At 32.8% G+C, this 17,888-nt stretch overlaps 2 protein-coding genes, 1 long non-coding RNA gene and 1 pseudogene across 3 annotated transcripts; 1 reads left to right on the top strand and 3 right to left on the bottom strand.

Annotated features, from left to right (window-relative positions):
• The first annotated feature begins 179 nt into the window (after positions 1-179).
• On the top strand, positions 180-2,590 carry LOC121771900. The gene is made up of 13 exons (XM_042168797.1): positions 180-188; positions 279-362; positions 430-516; positions 609-692; positions 764-879; positions 996-1,097; positions 1,222-1,335; positions 1,424-1,471; positions 1,567-1,633; positions 1,712-1,765; positions 2,143-2,217; positions 2,299-2,340; positions 2,492-2,590. The coding sequence occupies exons 1-13, from the start codon at positions 180-182 to the stop codon at positions 2,588-2,590; spliced, it is 981 nt and encodes a 326-aa protein (XP_042024731.1).
• A 3-nt stretch (positions 2,591-2,593) lies between these two features.
• On the bottom strand, positions 2,594-5,117 carry LOC121771734. Its single transcript, XR_006044207.1, has 2 exons — positions 4,433-5,117; positions 2,594-3,334 (listed from the first exon to the last, which is right to left on the bottom strand). It is a non-coding gene; the product is annotated as an uncharacterized LOC121771734 (long non-coding RNA).
• A 1,677-nt stretch (positions 5,118-6,794) lies between these two features.
• Positions 6,795-8,108, bottom strand: LOC121771731 (annotated as a pseudogene).
• A 2,768-nt stretch (positions 8,109-10,876) lies between these two features.
• Positions 10,877-15,076, bottom strand: LOC121771730 (3-epi-6-deoxocathasterone 23-monooxygenase CYP90D1-like). The gene is made up of 8 exons (XM_042168593.1): positions 14,713-15,076; positions 14,169-14,493; positions 13,518-13,667; positions 13,191-13,433; positions 12,852-12,944; positions 12,442-12,627; positions 12,237-12,358; positions 10,877-11,305 (listed from the first exon to the last, which is right to left on the bottom strand). The coding sequence occupies exons 1-8, from the start codon at positions 14,919-14,921 to the stop codon at positions 11,212-11,214; spliced, it is 1,422 nt and encodes a 473-aa protein (XP_042024527.1). The 5' UTR covers positions 14,922-15,076; the 3' UTR covers positions 10,877-11,211.
• Positions 15,077-17,888: the final 2,812 nt, after the last annotated feature.

Here is a 17,888-nt window from a genome sequence, read left to right as displayed (position 1 = left end):
TCTCCAAAATCAGAAAGAGGCATCCATCCTTTTCTCCCTTACGACGTCGTTTGAAGCCTTCGATCACGACAAAGATGAAAACTTTGATGGAATACAAGATGTTAGCAGATCTAAGGCTGCTGCTGATAACCTTTCTTTGCATCCCCATTGGATTTTTATTTGGCTCCTTTCTCAGAGAAATGCATGAGGTTTCTTGAAAAATCCCCCAAAAAACTATACTAGTAGTATTAAATAAGTTTTACATTAAATTCTGATATATATCATTTTCTTGTGTGCAGGTCCAAAAAGACACCTTTTATTCACCTTTTGATCTTTCATATTCTAGCTATGCTGATGACTATGATTCAAGAAACATGTCTAAAGTAAGTTCACAAATTCTCATTTTTCCACACACTAAAGGTGTCAAGAAACAGAAAATTTTCATTGCAGATATATATAGCCTCAAATCCATGCAAAGAAGCAGCATTATCCCAAGGAATGCCCTCAGATTTTTCTCTTCAAGTTGATATTGGAAATGTGAGTATTAAAATTGAATTTCAAAGATATGACATTTAATTTGATATCTTCAAAGATTTGATTTTTCTTGAAAATGTGATGTTATTTGTTAGGAAACAGCAAAAAGACCAAGGTATCTGCTGGCTTTAGCAGTTGGGATTCAACAAAAAGATATTGTGAACAAAATAGTCTCCAAGGTTAGTGATATATTTAGAATTAATATTTTTTATGAAAAATATTGTTTGAAAGATCATTATTTCTTTTGTAGTTCAATGAAGATTTTGCAATAATGTTATTTCACTATGATGGGAAAACAAGTGAGTGGGATCAGTTTGAATGGTCACAAAGAGCAATCCACACCACTGGTCTAAAACAAACAAAATGGTAAATGAATCTTGAATATTTTAGTAACATGTTTATGATCTTCACTAAATCACAAAAATCTGATTTTTATGACTTAGTACTATTTTTATTTAATTTTTAATTATGATAAAACACAGGTGGTTTGCCAAAAGATTTCTCCATCCAGATATAGTGGCTGAATTTGAGTATATATTCATTTGGGATGAAGATTTGGGTGTAGACAACTTCACTAGTGAAGAGTATGTTGAATTATTTTTGTCATTAAATAGTATTTTATTAGTGTTTCACTATTATAGTAAAATATGACATATTTAAATGTACTTTTTGTGGTATATCCCATGTTATTTTTTTGATGATATTTAGATATATAAAGATTGTGAAGAAGCATGGACTAGAAATATCACAACCTGCTATTACATCAAGCACAGAGCCAACATACAGGATCACAATGAAAAGAAATAATGTGGAAGTTCACAAGTATGTATTTAGTATTTAATTTATATTGCACAATAGTAATGATAGTATAAGATATTAAGGCTAAAATGTAAATAAAATTATTTTGCAGGGACGCAGATGAAAAATGTGAAAATCCTCTTTACCCTCCTTGTGCAGGGTACATATTTTATTTACTGCATCTAGTATTTTTTTTGCGAATAATCAAAGCGATAAAAGGTTGAATCGAGGTCTATTTTACTGTACACTTTTTAGGTTTGTTGAGATTATGGCTCCAGTATTCTCAAAAGAATCATGGAGCTGTGTTTGGAAAGTGATTCAGGTATTATATTCAATAAATTGATTGTGATAGAGAGCTATACTATCAAAATCTTATACAAATCTTTTGTTTGATTATCAGAATGATTTGGTCCATGGTTGGGGTATTGATTTTGCATTTTGGAGATGTGTGAAGGTTGGTCATAATGAATTATACTACTCCCTCCATCCCACAAAGATTGTCCCATTTTTCCATTTCCATCCGTCCCACAAATTTGTCCCATTTCACTTTTTACCATTTCTGGTAGTGGACCTCATATTCCACTAACTCATTCATACTTACATTTTATTATAAAACTAATATATTTTAAAGTAGGACTCACATTCCACTAACTTTTTCAACTCACTTTTCATTACATTTCTTAAAACCCGTGTCCGGTCAAAGTAAGACAATCTTTGTGGGACGGAGGGAGTACCTTGATAATGCTTGAACTATTAAATACTAGTATTAAATACATACTTATTATACTAGTTGGAAGAGGGCAAATAATTGTTTTCCTTGAAATGTGACAGGTCCCTCATGAAAATATAGGAGTAGTTGATGCACAATGGGTTGAACATTTAGTTTTGCCAACCCTAGGAACTCAGGTAATTAATTAAAGAGATATAGCAATTTAAATAATGATTTCTGGTTAAATTTTGGTAAGTCACGTAAGATTTGGAATATAGGGTGAATCAATACAGAAAAATAAGACGAAGCAGAGGTCAAAGGTAAAGTTCTCTACCTCTTTACTATATTTTTTTATAAAGTTTTACATAATTTTATTATTTTAATAAATTTTAATTTTAACATTTAAAGATTCTTGAACCATCATCAACATAATCAAACTTTAAAATTTTGTGGATTGACCTTCTATTTCAGACTCGAGCAAGGTGTTATGAAGAATGGAAAGAATTTGAGTGGAGAATGAAAGAAGCAGAAAAACAGGAATCTCAGAAACAGTCAAACCCTCCGAATTAGGAATAAGAAGAAAGAAATCTAATTCAAATTATTTTGTTCTTACATTTATACATGTATACAAATTCTTTTAACTACATAGTAATACACCAAAATGAATCATAGCATAGAACATGATGAAATTGCTTTGTTACTGTCTAATTCCCTGCTCAATCTGCACTGTAGATATGTTCTGGCTAGAGCTGTCAAAACCGGCCCGACCGAATTCCTCGTTTGAACGGCCGGTTGACAGTTCTAGTTCTAGCACAATAAAACCAATTAGACAAAATAGATAAACTAGTTCTCTGTGACCGCAGCAGGAAAGTAACAAGATAATCAATCATGTCTCAGCAACACAAAATGAACATAAGCACAACATATCACCATTTAGCTGTGCTGATTCTAATCAGACTGAAACTGTTCTAGCAAGATACTGATTCATAAAGACTCCAAATATATGAGAGGACAGTCTCAGATGTTTACTTGTGGTAAATTCGTCTCCCAAAACATTTTCCCCAGCAAGCTCAAATTATGAAACGTGACAGAGCCTCGCAAGTGATAATAAACGAGAAAACACAATAGTTGCACGTAAAGATATTTTTTTAATGATGAGATTTTTGCTTGATTACCAAACTCAAAACTGATTTCTGAATCATAGAGCATTTGCAGACTTAAATTTAAGAAAAACCAGGAGAGGGAACTTATTGTACCTGATACACTTACCACACATGCTGGAGAGTTTTTGTAAAAGCAGCAATAACTCCTCATCTGCAAGAAACCCCAAAGTCATTCAAATATTTTTTAAAAGAAAGGACACTACACTGTCTACACTAGAGACAGAGATAATTTACGAGGAAGCATAAAGAAGTACTATAGAAAATAGAAACATGACATGAAGATTTCCCAAAGACGAGTCTCACACAATAGAGCATCACTAAGGGTCTCTTATAAGATGGTATACAGAATTTAACTGCGTAATGCCAGAAAACTTCTCTCTCTCCCTCCTTCCAGTGCAAAGGAGCACAACTGGACAAACGTCTACCTCACTCCATCAAAATCTAAGAGTACCCAGCATGTTTCCCATTAAACCTGTACCACTGCTTATTCGTTCTCGCACAACTGACACAGTGATATTCTGAAATTCATCTTCAGTTCTCAATCACCTATGCCACCTTTTAACTCAGGGAAAGCACTGGAACAAACTATTGAGACCATAAGCTATATAATGAGGACTTTTCAACCATTGCCTTTGTCATCACAGAATATGACAAGAAACACCCAGAGCAGCTTCCAAAGAATGCTATCTTAACCAAATCTTTGATCAGATGAGAGAGCTATGCCGTTTAACTTACCTTAAATTGAAATGACGGAATGGATGTAAGTTAACCAAACTAGTCAATTGCTCAGCTCTAGATTGAAAACAACTGATTCCCAGCCCAAGTCATGGAGTAAACATACAGATACTATTCACAGGAAATAGAGTATCCAGAGCCAAAGGGAAACACTCTTATGCATAGAAAATCATTTCTATGTCGATTATCATGGGTAACCTCCTTCCGTTTCAAGAGGCTGGTCCGCATCACGTCACCCATGTCGTCGATTTGGATAACAAAATATGGAGGTAAACGAACACCTAATATCTGATTCACTCTCCTCTATCAGAGCATATCCAGCATAACGAACAATTTTAAGCAAGAAGTCAAACTAGACTGAAGAAACAACTTGGTATGGGTCAAGGCAGTTCCAGAACAAGAGTGATAAAGCATAAGCATGATTTATAGGGGGGGAGGGAGAGTGCACTCACATCTTAAAGCACCTGAACAAACAAGTACATACAAATTGCAAACTAATCAGGAGAGGCAGTACCCAAGAAGCTGGAGTACAGTGTTTGCCCTTTCATCTTTCAGCTGCTCACCACCTTCAGTTTTTCCATCTTTCCTGGTTCATGCTGCATAGAGGACTTTGCTCACTGAAGACGTGAGCTTTACTTAACTAGATATATATGTAACCAGGGATCTGGGAACCATATAGGAACCTTAAAGAGGTTTTCCCATCTGATTAGGCTGGAGAGAACGACAAGATTCTGATTGCTAATCCTAACAAATAGTGTGTATAGTGACAAAATGCATATCCAAAGTGCCTTAGGGGAAATTTTGTATTCCACTTCTCAAATCCAATGAAGCACATTCTAACCATCCTAGAAATAAGGTTAATCTACATACCAAAAACAAATCAGTAAAGGTGCAAATAAGATACTTCTGTTGACCAAAAACATACACCAACAGACTTTCCCATTCCTAGTAAAATCAATGGCACGCAGCAATAATCACCTATATATAAACCTTCCAAATTCCATCGCAGTGTTGTTAAGTCCTTAGAAAATCAACAACAGCCAAGAACAAGCTTAGGGGAAAAGATGATACAATCTATGGTCAAACTAAACTTGGATCACAGAGAACCGTTCCAAAGCCTTCGGTCTTGAATTGCATCTTACTCATTGATATTTCACTCAGAGGGAGTAAAGAATAACTTAGTTAGTTTATATGTATGTTTCTAGGCTATATAACACCGATACGCCACCCTGTTGCCGTATCGCGTATCGGATACGTATCCGATACCGATACGCGACGGATACACCGTCGATACGTATCCTGGGCGTATCCGCGAGCTGGGCCGTATTGGGCCGGGAAACCTCAGATTCGATACGTATCCTTCGGCGTATCCGCGAGCTGGGCCGTATTGGGCCTTCATCCTCCTCTATCTGCAAAGATCTGAGGTTCTCCTCTTCGAAATCAACGTCCATCTCTGTCGAAGAACTTCGCAACTTTCAATTTACGAACTTCAATCCGATTTGGGAACAAAATCGACAGTTAATCGGATATGAAGAAGAAGAAGAAGAAAGGGGAGGCGCCGCTATTGCCTCAACTAGGGATTGAAGAAAATTGGAAATGGGAGAATGAATTGGGCAAGAAGTAGTCACGATGGAAAAGGAGTATATTTGGGGCTCATTTTTTGGGCCAATTTATTACTCCATTAACTTTGTCTAATTTTGTAACTATAAATAAATATTTTGATCAATATTATTGGTAATATGGATAAGTATAACCAAAAAATCGATGTGGTGTAATCGACCATAAAAGAAATTGACTTTAGCTTTTAATATTTTGTAATTTTATTATTTTTATTTGTATAATGCACTATTATTATTTATTAAAAAAATAGTTAAAACGTATCCGCGTATCGGGTTGTTTGGGAAAGAGCCGTATCCGCGTATCCGTATCCTTCGGATACTGATACGCGTATCCGTATCCGTGCCGCATAGTTTCTAGGCATAGGAAATGATACAGCAGCTACGAGATGCCTCCGCAGATGCTCTAAAGATTGTTGAGTTCTGGCGCAAACCTTAGCCAAGCAAAAGAAGATGAGTTGCAAGAAACAACAAAAGAATCCTCGAAACTCAAAAAAGGAATTTGATCTTGGTTAGATCCATTTGATGCAGAGTTTAAATGATACTTACTCAAATAATTCCTAAGAAGCACTACAATGTCTACTATAATTCAATAACTATTCCCTGACAAAAAGAGTTCTATCTAACTCTAATCTGCATCAGCTATATCAGAAATAATAAGACTTCACTAGAGAGAGTTCTATCTAGCTCTAATCTGCATCAGCTAATTTAGAAATAATGAGACTTCAGTCAATCACAATTTAATTAAACCTGGAGAACATGGCCATCAACAACTTCTAAACAAACCAATTCAAAAACTAGTTTCAAATTTTCGACAATGATGTCCAAAACCCATTAAAAGAATACGCATTCCTCCAAACCCATGGGACCACCCTTCATTCCCAGCAACTCAAGCTCTAGCACTTAAATAGTATAGCATTTATCCAAATCTTAACAACCAACTCCATGGATGCTTTGATATGAAACAATCAGAAGTAGAAACCACAGTGTGAAAGTAACAGTACAAATAGATTGAAGATAGTGAAGACAGCACTAAACATGCTATTGAGTCATGATTATAGTCGAAGGAAGAAGTTAAGATAGAAGCTCTACTCTAAACTCCTATACAGATGTTTAAAGATAACAAGTAATAATAAGCATTAAGCAACAGGATATAATAATTAATAAGCACAACGTCAATGTCACAGTTTTTTGCCCTTTACTCTATAGGGAAGCAACAATACTTGCAAGGGACGCTCTTCCGCAATAATCCTCCACATATCAACGGCGATTCATCCTTGGCTTTTCAGGGCCTCCCCAGGAAGCAGAACTGGAACCATATGTAGGAACCTTGTGTAACAAACAATAAAAAGTTAACCAGATGATAACTCATCATAGAATAAGGTATTAGATATAGAATTTAAATGATTGAAGTTCCTCTATAGTTGCACTCACACCTGGTGAACCCCATATCCGTCATCATAAGGGGCATGAAATTTGGCATCAGGGCTTTTGTACTTCATCCCATAGGCTCCACCTCAAAAACGAAATACAATGAGTCAAAATAATGGAAAAGGCATCTTAGGGACTAGACCAAAGAGAACAGATGGTTTAGCTTCTGCAAGTGCGAGATAAGAAAGAATCAAAGATGCACCCTTTTTCTATGATGAACAGCTGAAATGTACCAAAACCAATAGAAGAAAAGAGATAGAGAATATACTAGAACTTAGAAGTCTTTACGACTTTTACACGTTGAATGAAGAGCCTTTAAAGAAATGAGAGAAGAAAGTATCAACCTGCATTCCATACTCTAGCATCAGAAATTGCAAGCTCAGAACGCAGATTCTCAATTTCACGATCCATGCTGACCAAGTTCTTCTCCATTGCCTGCCTCTGTCCCATCAACTCAATACTTGCATTCTTTTCAAAGTCAACCGCAGTTCTGCAAGTGTAAAAATGTCACCTTGATCGGAACAGGAGCTCACATGGAAACCATACAAAAAGAGCCCAACCTTATTAACAGTGCAAGATTTTCACATAAAAAAGGTACTAAGAAAGAGCAAACCTTGCTCGCACAAGTTCCTGATGCAGCCCATCAATCTCAGTCTTTAAAGCAGGAATGTTCTGGTTTTCAGCCCGAAACTTTACCAGTTCTTGAGAGAAAGCCTGAACTTGCCCCATTAGATCCGTACTAATGGAATTCAGTCTCTGTATCTCATCATGAAGTTTTGAAGCCTCAATTTTCAAAGGCTCGGTAGACCGAAGTTCACCTTCCAACTTCAGAACCCTTTCGATAAGCTCCCCAGATTGGAGGTCTTGTTCAGCATGCATATCAGTAATGCCTAGATCCATGCGGCGAAACTATTCCCTCGCAGAATTTAAGTCTCGCTCCAAAGAAATTCGATCCTCAATCAGTCTTCGGTTTTCATCTAGAAGCCTACAAAGCTCAACATGTTGAATCTCAAGTTCTTCCTCTAACAGAGCAGGATGAGGAGGTATAGGCCGGGTCAAAAGGCCTAGGGGAATATGCTCCTCCACTGGATAGCCACGCCAGTGACCAAAAACTTCACGAGAAACTCGGTTCCTTCCCACCATCTAAACTTTAACATGAAAACAAAGAAGAAATGAAGAGCACATTAATAATGCTGAAACGGTGAGGAAAACATCACTAAAAGAAATGGTTTCATTGTATGAGCAGCTTCATTGTAACAAATTCTACTGTAGAAATGCAGTGTGCTTTAAAGTGTTGAACCAGAAAATTATACAGTAAGATGACCACATATACACAAAAACCTCCTTAATTTAAATTCCATCAGTTCCAACCTTCCAACTCAGCGAATCACCAGTATTCAATTTCCCATAGACGAGTCCACAAAATCTAGTTAAACATGAAATCTAAATCAAAATCAAAACGAATCCACGATAGAAGGAACCTCAAAATCAAATTCACAAGTTTGCACAATAAACATGAAACTGTGGAGATTGTATCACCCCATCACATGACGCATACAATCTAAGAATTCTCCAAACAAGAGTCATATACAAGATCATTCGACAGCATAAATAATACTCCATTAAACAACAAAATTCAAACCTCCATATATATCTGAAATCTTTGATCAAAAAATATAGGAGTACTATTCAGTAAAAATTCCTACATTAAACGTGGGAGAAAACGAAAATTGAGAGAACACAGCAATGTAAAGAAACAACGCGGTAGGATTTGTAGAAAAGCTTTAAGTTGATAGAAACAACAAATTGTTACGATGATATGTCGTTGTTATTCAAGAACAACTGCAGCGGCCAAAATTCGAGAGGGTGTGTTTTGTTAAGATACAATTAAATAATCAAAATATAATTTTAAATGTGAATAAGATTTAAAAAAATCAAGGAAGAATCGGTATTAAAATTAAAACTAAGATTAAAACCGAGGGTTCGAGACCAAATTCTTTAAAAAGGAATAATATCATTAAATAAGAACTACTAATTAATTTCGTCATGTTACTGCCATATTCGCGTCGTCGTACTCGCATTCATACGAGTTGTGTCATGTTCTTTATCGGATAACGATCCGACACGCATAATTTGTTGGGCCTAGTAATATATCCATGAAATGCAGTTAATTAAATTTATTGTAAGACGTTAAGAACACCCCAAATTTATGGGCCATTAACTCCGGGCCCATATCCATTTTGCTGCTGAAAGAGTGAAAGTTGTATAATTGGGCTGGAAAATATATCATATAATGAGCGGAGAAATGATATGCTACATATTATATGTGAGCTCCTTATGTGAGCATCATTCTCGTTTAACGCATATTTAATATTGTTCGTTTCGATTTATATATTTAGTTTGATTCTAATGCATTAAAAATGTTATTTGAATTTTTAATTTAAAAAAATTCATAAAAATCAAAGCTCGATTTGCTTGTTTTCTCTATAAATTCAAATAAATTAATAAACTAACAAATTAAGCTTTGATTTTTATTAATTTCATGAAATTAAAAATTCTAATAACATTTTTAATGCATTAGAATCAAATTAAATATATAGATCGAAACGAACAACGTTAAATATGCTTTAAACGAGAGTGGTGCTCACATAAGATATGTAGCATATCATTTCTCATTAGTCGAATAAGCTATACGATAAAAATAGGTTGAATCGAAATAATTTTTTTTATTAGTATATAGTTTTTGTGTTTTGTTTGTGGTTGGGCCGGCTTGATTGATCTCCATTTTTAATTGAGATAGCATGGATTATTAGTCGAATAAGCTTTACGATAAAAATAGGTTGAATCGAAATAAATTTTTTTTATTAGTATATAGTTTTTGTGTTTTGTTTTGTGGTTGGGCCGGCTTGATTGATCTCCATTTTTAATTGAGATAGCATGAATTATAATGGGGTCAAATATGAGCTAGTTCAAATGCTTGGTTGGTCTTTCATTTAATTCATAATCCAAATTTATTTAAAGAGTTGAGGTTTTTGAACTTTATAAAACTATAAAAATCTCTATAGATAAGAGATAATACAATATTTTATTAGTGTTGTATTACTACATGAGCAATTTCGTCTGGATACTTTTGTAGAGGTTTAAGGTTATCCTAAAATCTAAAATATTATCAGATAAAATTCTAAATAATTTGAGAAAATACATCCCTTCAAATAAAATTCTAAACCATGAATATTCATCCTTCAAATTCTCTATTAGTTCATACTATATGTTAATTGCATAATGGCCGACATGAATTTACATATTCTCCCTATGATTGACGAAAATAGTGAAATGACCCAATCACAATCCTTCAGCTGTTTCCAAATGTCAATTAAAAATTAGTCAATTTTTGCAATTCTCCTATGTTGAACAAGTACAAGAATCACGTTTTTACCTTTTTCTAATTACTATCCATTTTGTCGTGTTACAACTTATACTATAACATAAAATATTACTTCAACCAAACGGTCCAAACAAAACCCTTGTTAAAGCATTGTTTCCACTAATTAAATTTCAAATCCGATAAAAGTTGAAATTTCTCGCATCAATTTTGACTTCCCCATTCGATTTGTCTAAATTCATCCCAAAATAACACTAGTGGAAGGCAAAAAAGTAGCCAATAATCCTTTATGTTTGAATAATGCAATCATAATTATGCCCACTTCGCCTAACTAAAGAATCAATTTCCAACTTTGTATTCCATTTATACAGACACAAAGTTAAAAGAAAAGTAATCTAAAGAATTTGCAGAAAAAAAAAATCCCTCAAAGTCTTGTTCTTATCTTGTTTCAATTTTATAGTGTTCTTACATGTCGAATGTAAAATATATATCGTATTATATCTATAAAACCCATAAAATATGGATATGATTACAAGGAGAAAATCATAACTCTTACATGGAATTCCTAAATATTAGTACATCATAGGAACATATATATCTATATTCTCCCTCTAAATATAGTACTAGTATATTATTAGAAGAAAAGAAAAACAACAATATTATTGGATAAAAATGACATACTACGTCAGTCTCAAACTTCCCCACACGTGTGCACTGCATAACAACTTTCAATTTTTTGAAAATAAATCTTCTTTCCTTGTCTTCATGTTGGTTGGTAGTTTTGTCACCTAGTCAAATTTTTTTGTAATTTTTTTCAAAGTAGGATATTTCTAGGGTTTGTTGAGAAGTCACCTCAAAAGATGTCTAAGAGTATCTTCTTCTTTTGATCCACACTGGCATTCGTCTCTTCATCCTCACCGTTGGAAAATTTACAATGGAATCATCCTCAGCTTCCCATCTGCAATTCAAACAAGACATTCGTTTGGTTTCGACCAGACATTTTGTCGCTTATTGAATTTTCGTAGATAATTAATATAGTCAATTTTGAAACAAATAATGAAAATCTCATGCTTCGTGATATAGTCACAATGTAATATAGAATCACTCCAAGAAGAAAAAAACATTTTTTCTTAATTTGATTTTAGTTGGTTGGATTGCCTAGTCAATGATCAAATTAGCATGACCCTAATATGTAGACTTGATTTAATTGTAAAATTTGGAAGATTAATGTGATATTTCAATAATTAGAGTCCAAATGATTGCGTACATTTTAATAACAAGATTTAACATTTGATACATCACTTAAGTAAATCAATTTATGACACCTTTTATGCTTCTTTATCATATTTAAAAGTTTATGTATATGTTACTATTTCTCTTTCCCTTTCTTCTAATTTCTCCCTTACAAAATCTTTAGGTGATTGTATTTCTTTTGACTATGCAACTTTCTTTTTAAACTTAGTTTCAGGCCCCTACCTAGTTTTGATAAAATTAACTTTTCCCTAAATGAATCATTAACCCATATCTCCCAGCTAAGCAAAGGTGCATACCTTTAAGCCATAAACTTTTTTTTTCTTGTCAACACTTTAATCAAACCAATGTCACGTTAAACGAATCATGATCAGATTAATAATACTGATGTAAAAAGAAATTATCATATCATTGTTTATTATTATATCATTATCATTAGGAATGTGAAAAAAAGAAATTATTAAGCATTGTTACTACTCCTGACTAATTCACTCAAGATTAGAAGATTTTTTGTTAGAAAATGGGGAAAATTTGCAGCAGATACATATCATACACTAATTATCAGTCCTAATTGCCTAATAAGACAGTAATTAAGAATATAATAATAATTCTTTTTTAAAAACATTAATGATGAGTACCTGAATTGGGTAACAAAATGATGTAGGAAAATAGAAGTCTCCAGCCTGGCCAAGTCAAGACCTGGACACAATCTTTGTCCACCTCCAAATGGGGTGAAATTACCATTGTTAATTTCCTTATCCTGTCACCCAAATTAATCATACAAAATTAATAATTTAGTATCAATAATATATATACAATAATGAATTATTTTAAGAATCTTACTTGCCATCTCCATGGATTGAACTGATAAGGGAAGTCATACAATTTATCATCCAAATGCACTGATCTGAAATATGCAAAAACACACCATCCTTTTGGGATCAAATGCCCCTTTATTTCCACATCTTTCATTGCTTTTCTCATCACTCCTGTGATTATGTTACCCATCCTTAATGTTTCCGTGATCACCTGTTTAATTTTACGGTCAATCTTGTGTCTCGTATACTATAAATATACACGTAACATGTATCGTTGATGCTAATATAAGGAGACTTGTTAGTTAATTAGATTGCATGATTTAAGGCAAACTTTTTGGTGATTGGTGAGAATTTAAGCCCATAAGTAATAATTGTCACTTGAACATATGCACGTGTGACATAAAAAGAATTGGGAAATTATGTAGTAATTCTTACTGTTTGTGTAAAGGGCAAAGAAGATCCATAATCATTCCAAGAAAATGGCTCTTTGAGTTTCTCCTTGTGCTTCTTCAGCTTAATGTTCTCTTCCTATCACCATAAATTAAACAAAATAATACAAATATAAGAAAGGGTTTTTAAGTTAAAAAAAATTCTTAAATAGAGTTCGAACGTGAGAATCAATAGCACTAACGAGTAAAGTATCTACACAATGTTTAATTAAGGCGTCGCCGCGTTCTCACAGTGCAGATACTTTATACGTTAAGTGCAGTGTTGTCACAATAATATTTTTTATATAATAATAATCAAAATATAGAGAGAGGGGAAGAAAGAGACTGTTAATTGAGTGAGAGCAGCTGGACAATCTGAGAGGTATTTGATGGCAAGAGACATGAGAAGTGGGACAGAATCCTCTCCAGGAATCATCAAATCAACCATATTTTCAGCAATTAATTCATCTGTCAATTGCTCATTCTTATCATTCAACAATGCATCCACCACATCTTTTGTTACTCCTTCATTACAACCCCTTTTTTCTTGGATTATCCCATCAATTATCTTTACCATCTTCCTTTTTGCCTGAATAAAAACAAACAAAAATAAATTATGAATAATAAACTCAAGTATACCTTCCTAAACATATAATTTTTTTTGACAACTTGCCTTTAATGATCGGTAGAGCTGAGTCCCAGGAAAATTTAATGGAATAGACATAAGTCCAGCAATAAATTCTTGGAAATATTTTTTTAGCAGCTCCATTTCAATACCAGGATCCAAACTAATTAATGCTTTGACTAGCACTTGGAATGCAATCTGAAAAAATTAAATAATAAATAGAATGATAAGAAAAAAATAAATTGAGGAAAATTTAATAAATTTATTGTAAGAGGAGACATAATAATCACCCAAGTAGCAACTTTGTGGACACAATAAGTCATGCAAAAGTAACTCATGTAAAAAACACCAATGATTAGGTTTCAAATTATTTCCCACATATTGTGTAGTAGTATGAAATTAATTAGGTGGTAATTATCTCCAAAAATTAAAGTACAAGCTGCACTAATCATTCAACATATAGATAAAGGTATTTAAATTACTTCAACAGTTCAACTTTCCACTCTGTGAAGTAATCATGCAAACATCAAACAAAAAATCTCAAAACTACTCCAACTCAAACACACACACACGTGTGTATGTGTGATTTTCCAAGAATTTAAATTTATGTATTCAACCACCAAACCAAAAACTTAAAATTTTTTTACTACTAATATATAGCTTAATTCCCAAAAAATTAATATTTTTTAAATGACTTACATTCTTGGCTTCATCTTGGATGTAAATTGGGGAATCCTCTCTCCATCTTCCCATTGATTCCATCACATACCTCTCCATCTCTGCAGTGATCTGGGATTTTAGGGTTGCAGATTTAAAGAAACTTCCAATCAATCCATGAATCCTCCTCTGCAAACTTCCATTAATGACCAAAATAGAAGATTTCCCCATCAATTCCATTAGTGATTTGGGGTAAGATGGGATGAATGTTCTTGCATCACTTTGAAGAATTATTTTGCTCACTTCTGCATCACTCGACACTATAGTAGGACTACCAAATAAATGTGATTTGAAAACTTTCCCATACCTAAAAAATAAAAATAAAATTAAAATAAAAGCAATCACATATATTCAAGAAAATACCAAAAAAAAGTGAAATATAATCATTTAAATGCAAGAGATGTTAGGGGGCAATAGCACCCCCTAAATCAAATTTTTTTACTCACATTAAATATTGTGTATTTTTCAATTTTGTAGCTTTATACCTCAGTATTTATGTGCATGAGTGTGTGTATTTAGGACTCACGTGCGGCGGCGTTTGTCGACGAAGCTCTCCGGCTGGTCGGAATAAGCGGAAGAGATGAAGTGAATTGTTTCTCCGACAAAAGGGAATATTCCAAAGCTGCCCAAAGGAATCTTTGATGATTTGGTGGTGCTGTTGAAGTTCCACCAATTTCTGATTTTGCACAAGCAAAATATTACTGCTGTCACTACCAAAATCAACAAAACCTCCATTTTTTCCTTTTTTTTCTTTGGCTTGGTGGGATTTTTTATATATATTGAGAGAATGAGGGAGGGTTTGATGAAGAAGAGAATGAGACAGAAAATAAGTGAAAAGGGGAAAAGAAATTGAGGTGTGAGTCAGCACATATTGCCTTGAGAAAGTGTGTGATTTTGTATAGTTTGCTATACAAAAAATAGAACCCTATGCTTATAAAAGAGAATGTTTTTTAGTTCATTTTTTTATTGAAGGCAATCTGTTTCATTTTCACTTTACTTATTTGATCCACACTAATTATTATTTTATCGTTAACTTAAATGGACTATATATTTATAATTTACATGATTATTGTAGGTTACTTAATAATTTATATGATGATTGTAGGTTACTTTATGTCATAATGCTTATATTTTTTTTTTCTATAGTTAGATATTTAGAGATAATTAAATTAAGACCAACAATCAATCCCTAGAATTAGGGAAATTAATTAATTAATATCATAATTCAGCAATGGTTTAAGTAACAAAAAATATGACTATAAGATACTCCTCCTAGTTTATATATAACTTAATTAAATGCATTACAATATACACCCCAATCATCTTTACAATGAGATTCTCTACCTCCCACCAAGATAAACCTTCTTTCCATCATTGTTAAAATTATACTCATACACTATTATTGTTTTATTATTTTTCTTGATTGGAATGATGAAAGTGTTTTTTAACACATAAAAAAGAATTTGATTACTAAAAAATGTCCCCACTGAAATGATTGAATGGTGGGTACAATATGAGTGGGATTTATGAGAGGAATCCCCTCGTGCATTCATGTGACCATACACACCATAATAAAATCCAATACACTCCATATTTATCTCATATAGTAATAATTTCGTATTTTATTTTATTCAAATACACTTTAATTTTATTAGAATTTATGAGCTTTTTCTTCAATATATGTTGATTATTTTGTTGGTGTACGTGTGATCCAAAAGGGGGAAAGTAAATTATATTAAATCTCTATTACTTTTTGTTGGTCAAGATTTATTATTTCGTGAATGCATGTGGCTTGAACGGCTACCTCTCTTTAAATAATTGGGAAGTTAAGGTTGTTGATAATTGTCATTAAGGGTAATGGCCTTCATTCTTGTAGCCAAAAGCAAAGCTATTAGTTGAGGGGCCATTGGATATTCGAACCTTTTCTAGTGTTCATGTATTTATAATCAAATAACAAGAAATCTTGAATGAATATAGTGTGTGTTTTTGTGATTGTGACATGTAATATTGATTTTAAAGAGAGATTAGAAATAAAAAAATTATATCAAAGTGGCCAAGAGAAATTTAAACCCTTGTGCCTAGCAATATTGTTTTTTACTTTCAAAATTAATTCAGAAATAATTCCACATATTATTTGATCAACATATATTAGATATATCATATATGTGTATAAGTTTGTGTGTGTATATATAAGACCTTATAATTTTATGACTTTCAAAGGCCTTCTTTGACTGCCGGCGCAGCTACAAATAATAAAATTATAAATCGAATCATCTACACTTTACTTTTTTGTATAAAATTCATTTGGGGAATTTTCAATAGTAATCTCCATACCTCATCTTCCTTTTCTCTCATTTGAATTTGCTAAATTGTTATTATAGTTAAAGGTGTTAGTTCAAATTTGGCACTTTTGCACAAACCCCATCATTCCAACACATCCTTGAATATGATATGCCTATATCATTCCCCTATTGGGCCAAAATCATAGCTTAAAAAATCATCAAAATAATATTGTTAAATGTGGAACGATTTTTAAAGGTTTATGGATAAATTAATTTAAGTTGTGTGAGTGTGTGTATTTTGTTAATTTTTTGGTTTCGTGTGGAAGTTTGCATGTTGTTTAAGCTTTAATGGGGATTAGTGGAGTCCACATCTTAATTGGGGTTCGTTTACTCTATTAATTAAGACTAAATGTTATTCGATCAATGTTTTCAACTAAATTATTAAATATTCATAATTATTTATTTTATATATAATAGATTAAATCAAGGGTATTTTGTGATCTAAATATACATTAGTCGTATTGCATATATTATCAACATATACGGATAGATAGCAAATTAGTAATTGTCGGTTATAACTTGTTCGTGTAGATAATTTTTCTCTCATTTTCCAGTGTTACCCTTGAAATAAATTATTCCAACTATTTAGCTCTGTATAATATTATTATTTTCATACTTTCGTATCTTCATTTTTAGATTGTAATGGGGTCAACACAGATTTTCCTCGTGGCTCAAGAAATTTTATGTCAACCAAGAAATAATTTATAATTCTATAGTATATACTCCCTCAGATCCAAAAAATAAATTTTTTTTTTGTATTTTGATACGTCTTATAAATTAGTTTATTTCTGTTTATGATTTTTTTTTGCCATATCTTACGCAACTAATAATGTAAATCTCATTATCTACTAATGCTACTTTATCTAATATTTTTCTTTTTCTTTTTCCTATACTTTTTCAATTTAGCATTAAAAGATAGACCGTCAACAAAGTTTCTATTTTTAGAGGGTTTAAGAGTATTTGCAAGCCCCATAACATACTATATATAGTATTAGAATAATTTTCTATCGATAGAGGGATAGTTGTTTGATTATTAATTAATTGTTGTTGTGTCAATGGGCTTATGGACAAAGCCCTTGTCATGCAGGCTTTTAACTTTATTATTGGGCCTTTCTATTACTATGTGGATAAAATTTATAGTAGAGTGTTTAATATATAGTAGGCTAGTAGCAATTGAATGAAATCGAGGAATGCAAGAGCCTATTCAGATTTTTGAATAATTGAACTTATTTTGTTTGTTTGTAGACCCAAATCATAGAAATGTGCCGTCTTTTAAAGCCTAATCTATCTTCAAAATGGGTTACTCAAATGTTGAGACTAGAGATTAAAAGGTTCAACTATACCCTAACGACGGATTAAT

Source organism: Salvia splendens, chromosome 16 (assembly GCF_004379255.2).
Source record: "Salvia splendens isolate huo1 chromosome 16, SspV2, whole genome shotgun sequence".
Lineage (NCBI taxonomy): Eukaryota > Viridiplantae > Streptophyta > Magnoliopsida > Lamiales > Lamiaceae > Salvia > Salvia splendens.
Note: the sequence above shows the minus strand (reverse complement) of the source record. Positions and strands in the feature narration are given on the sequence as shown.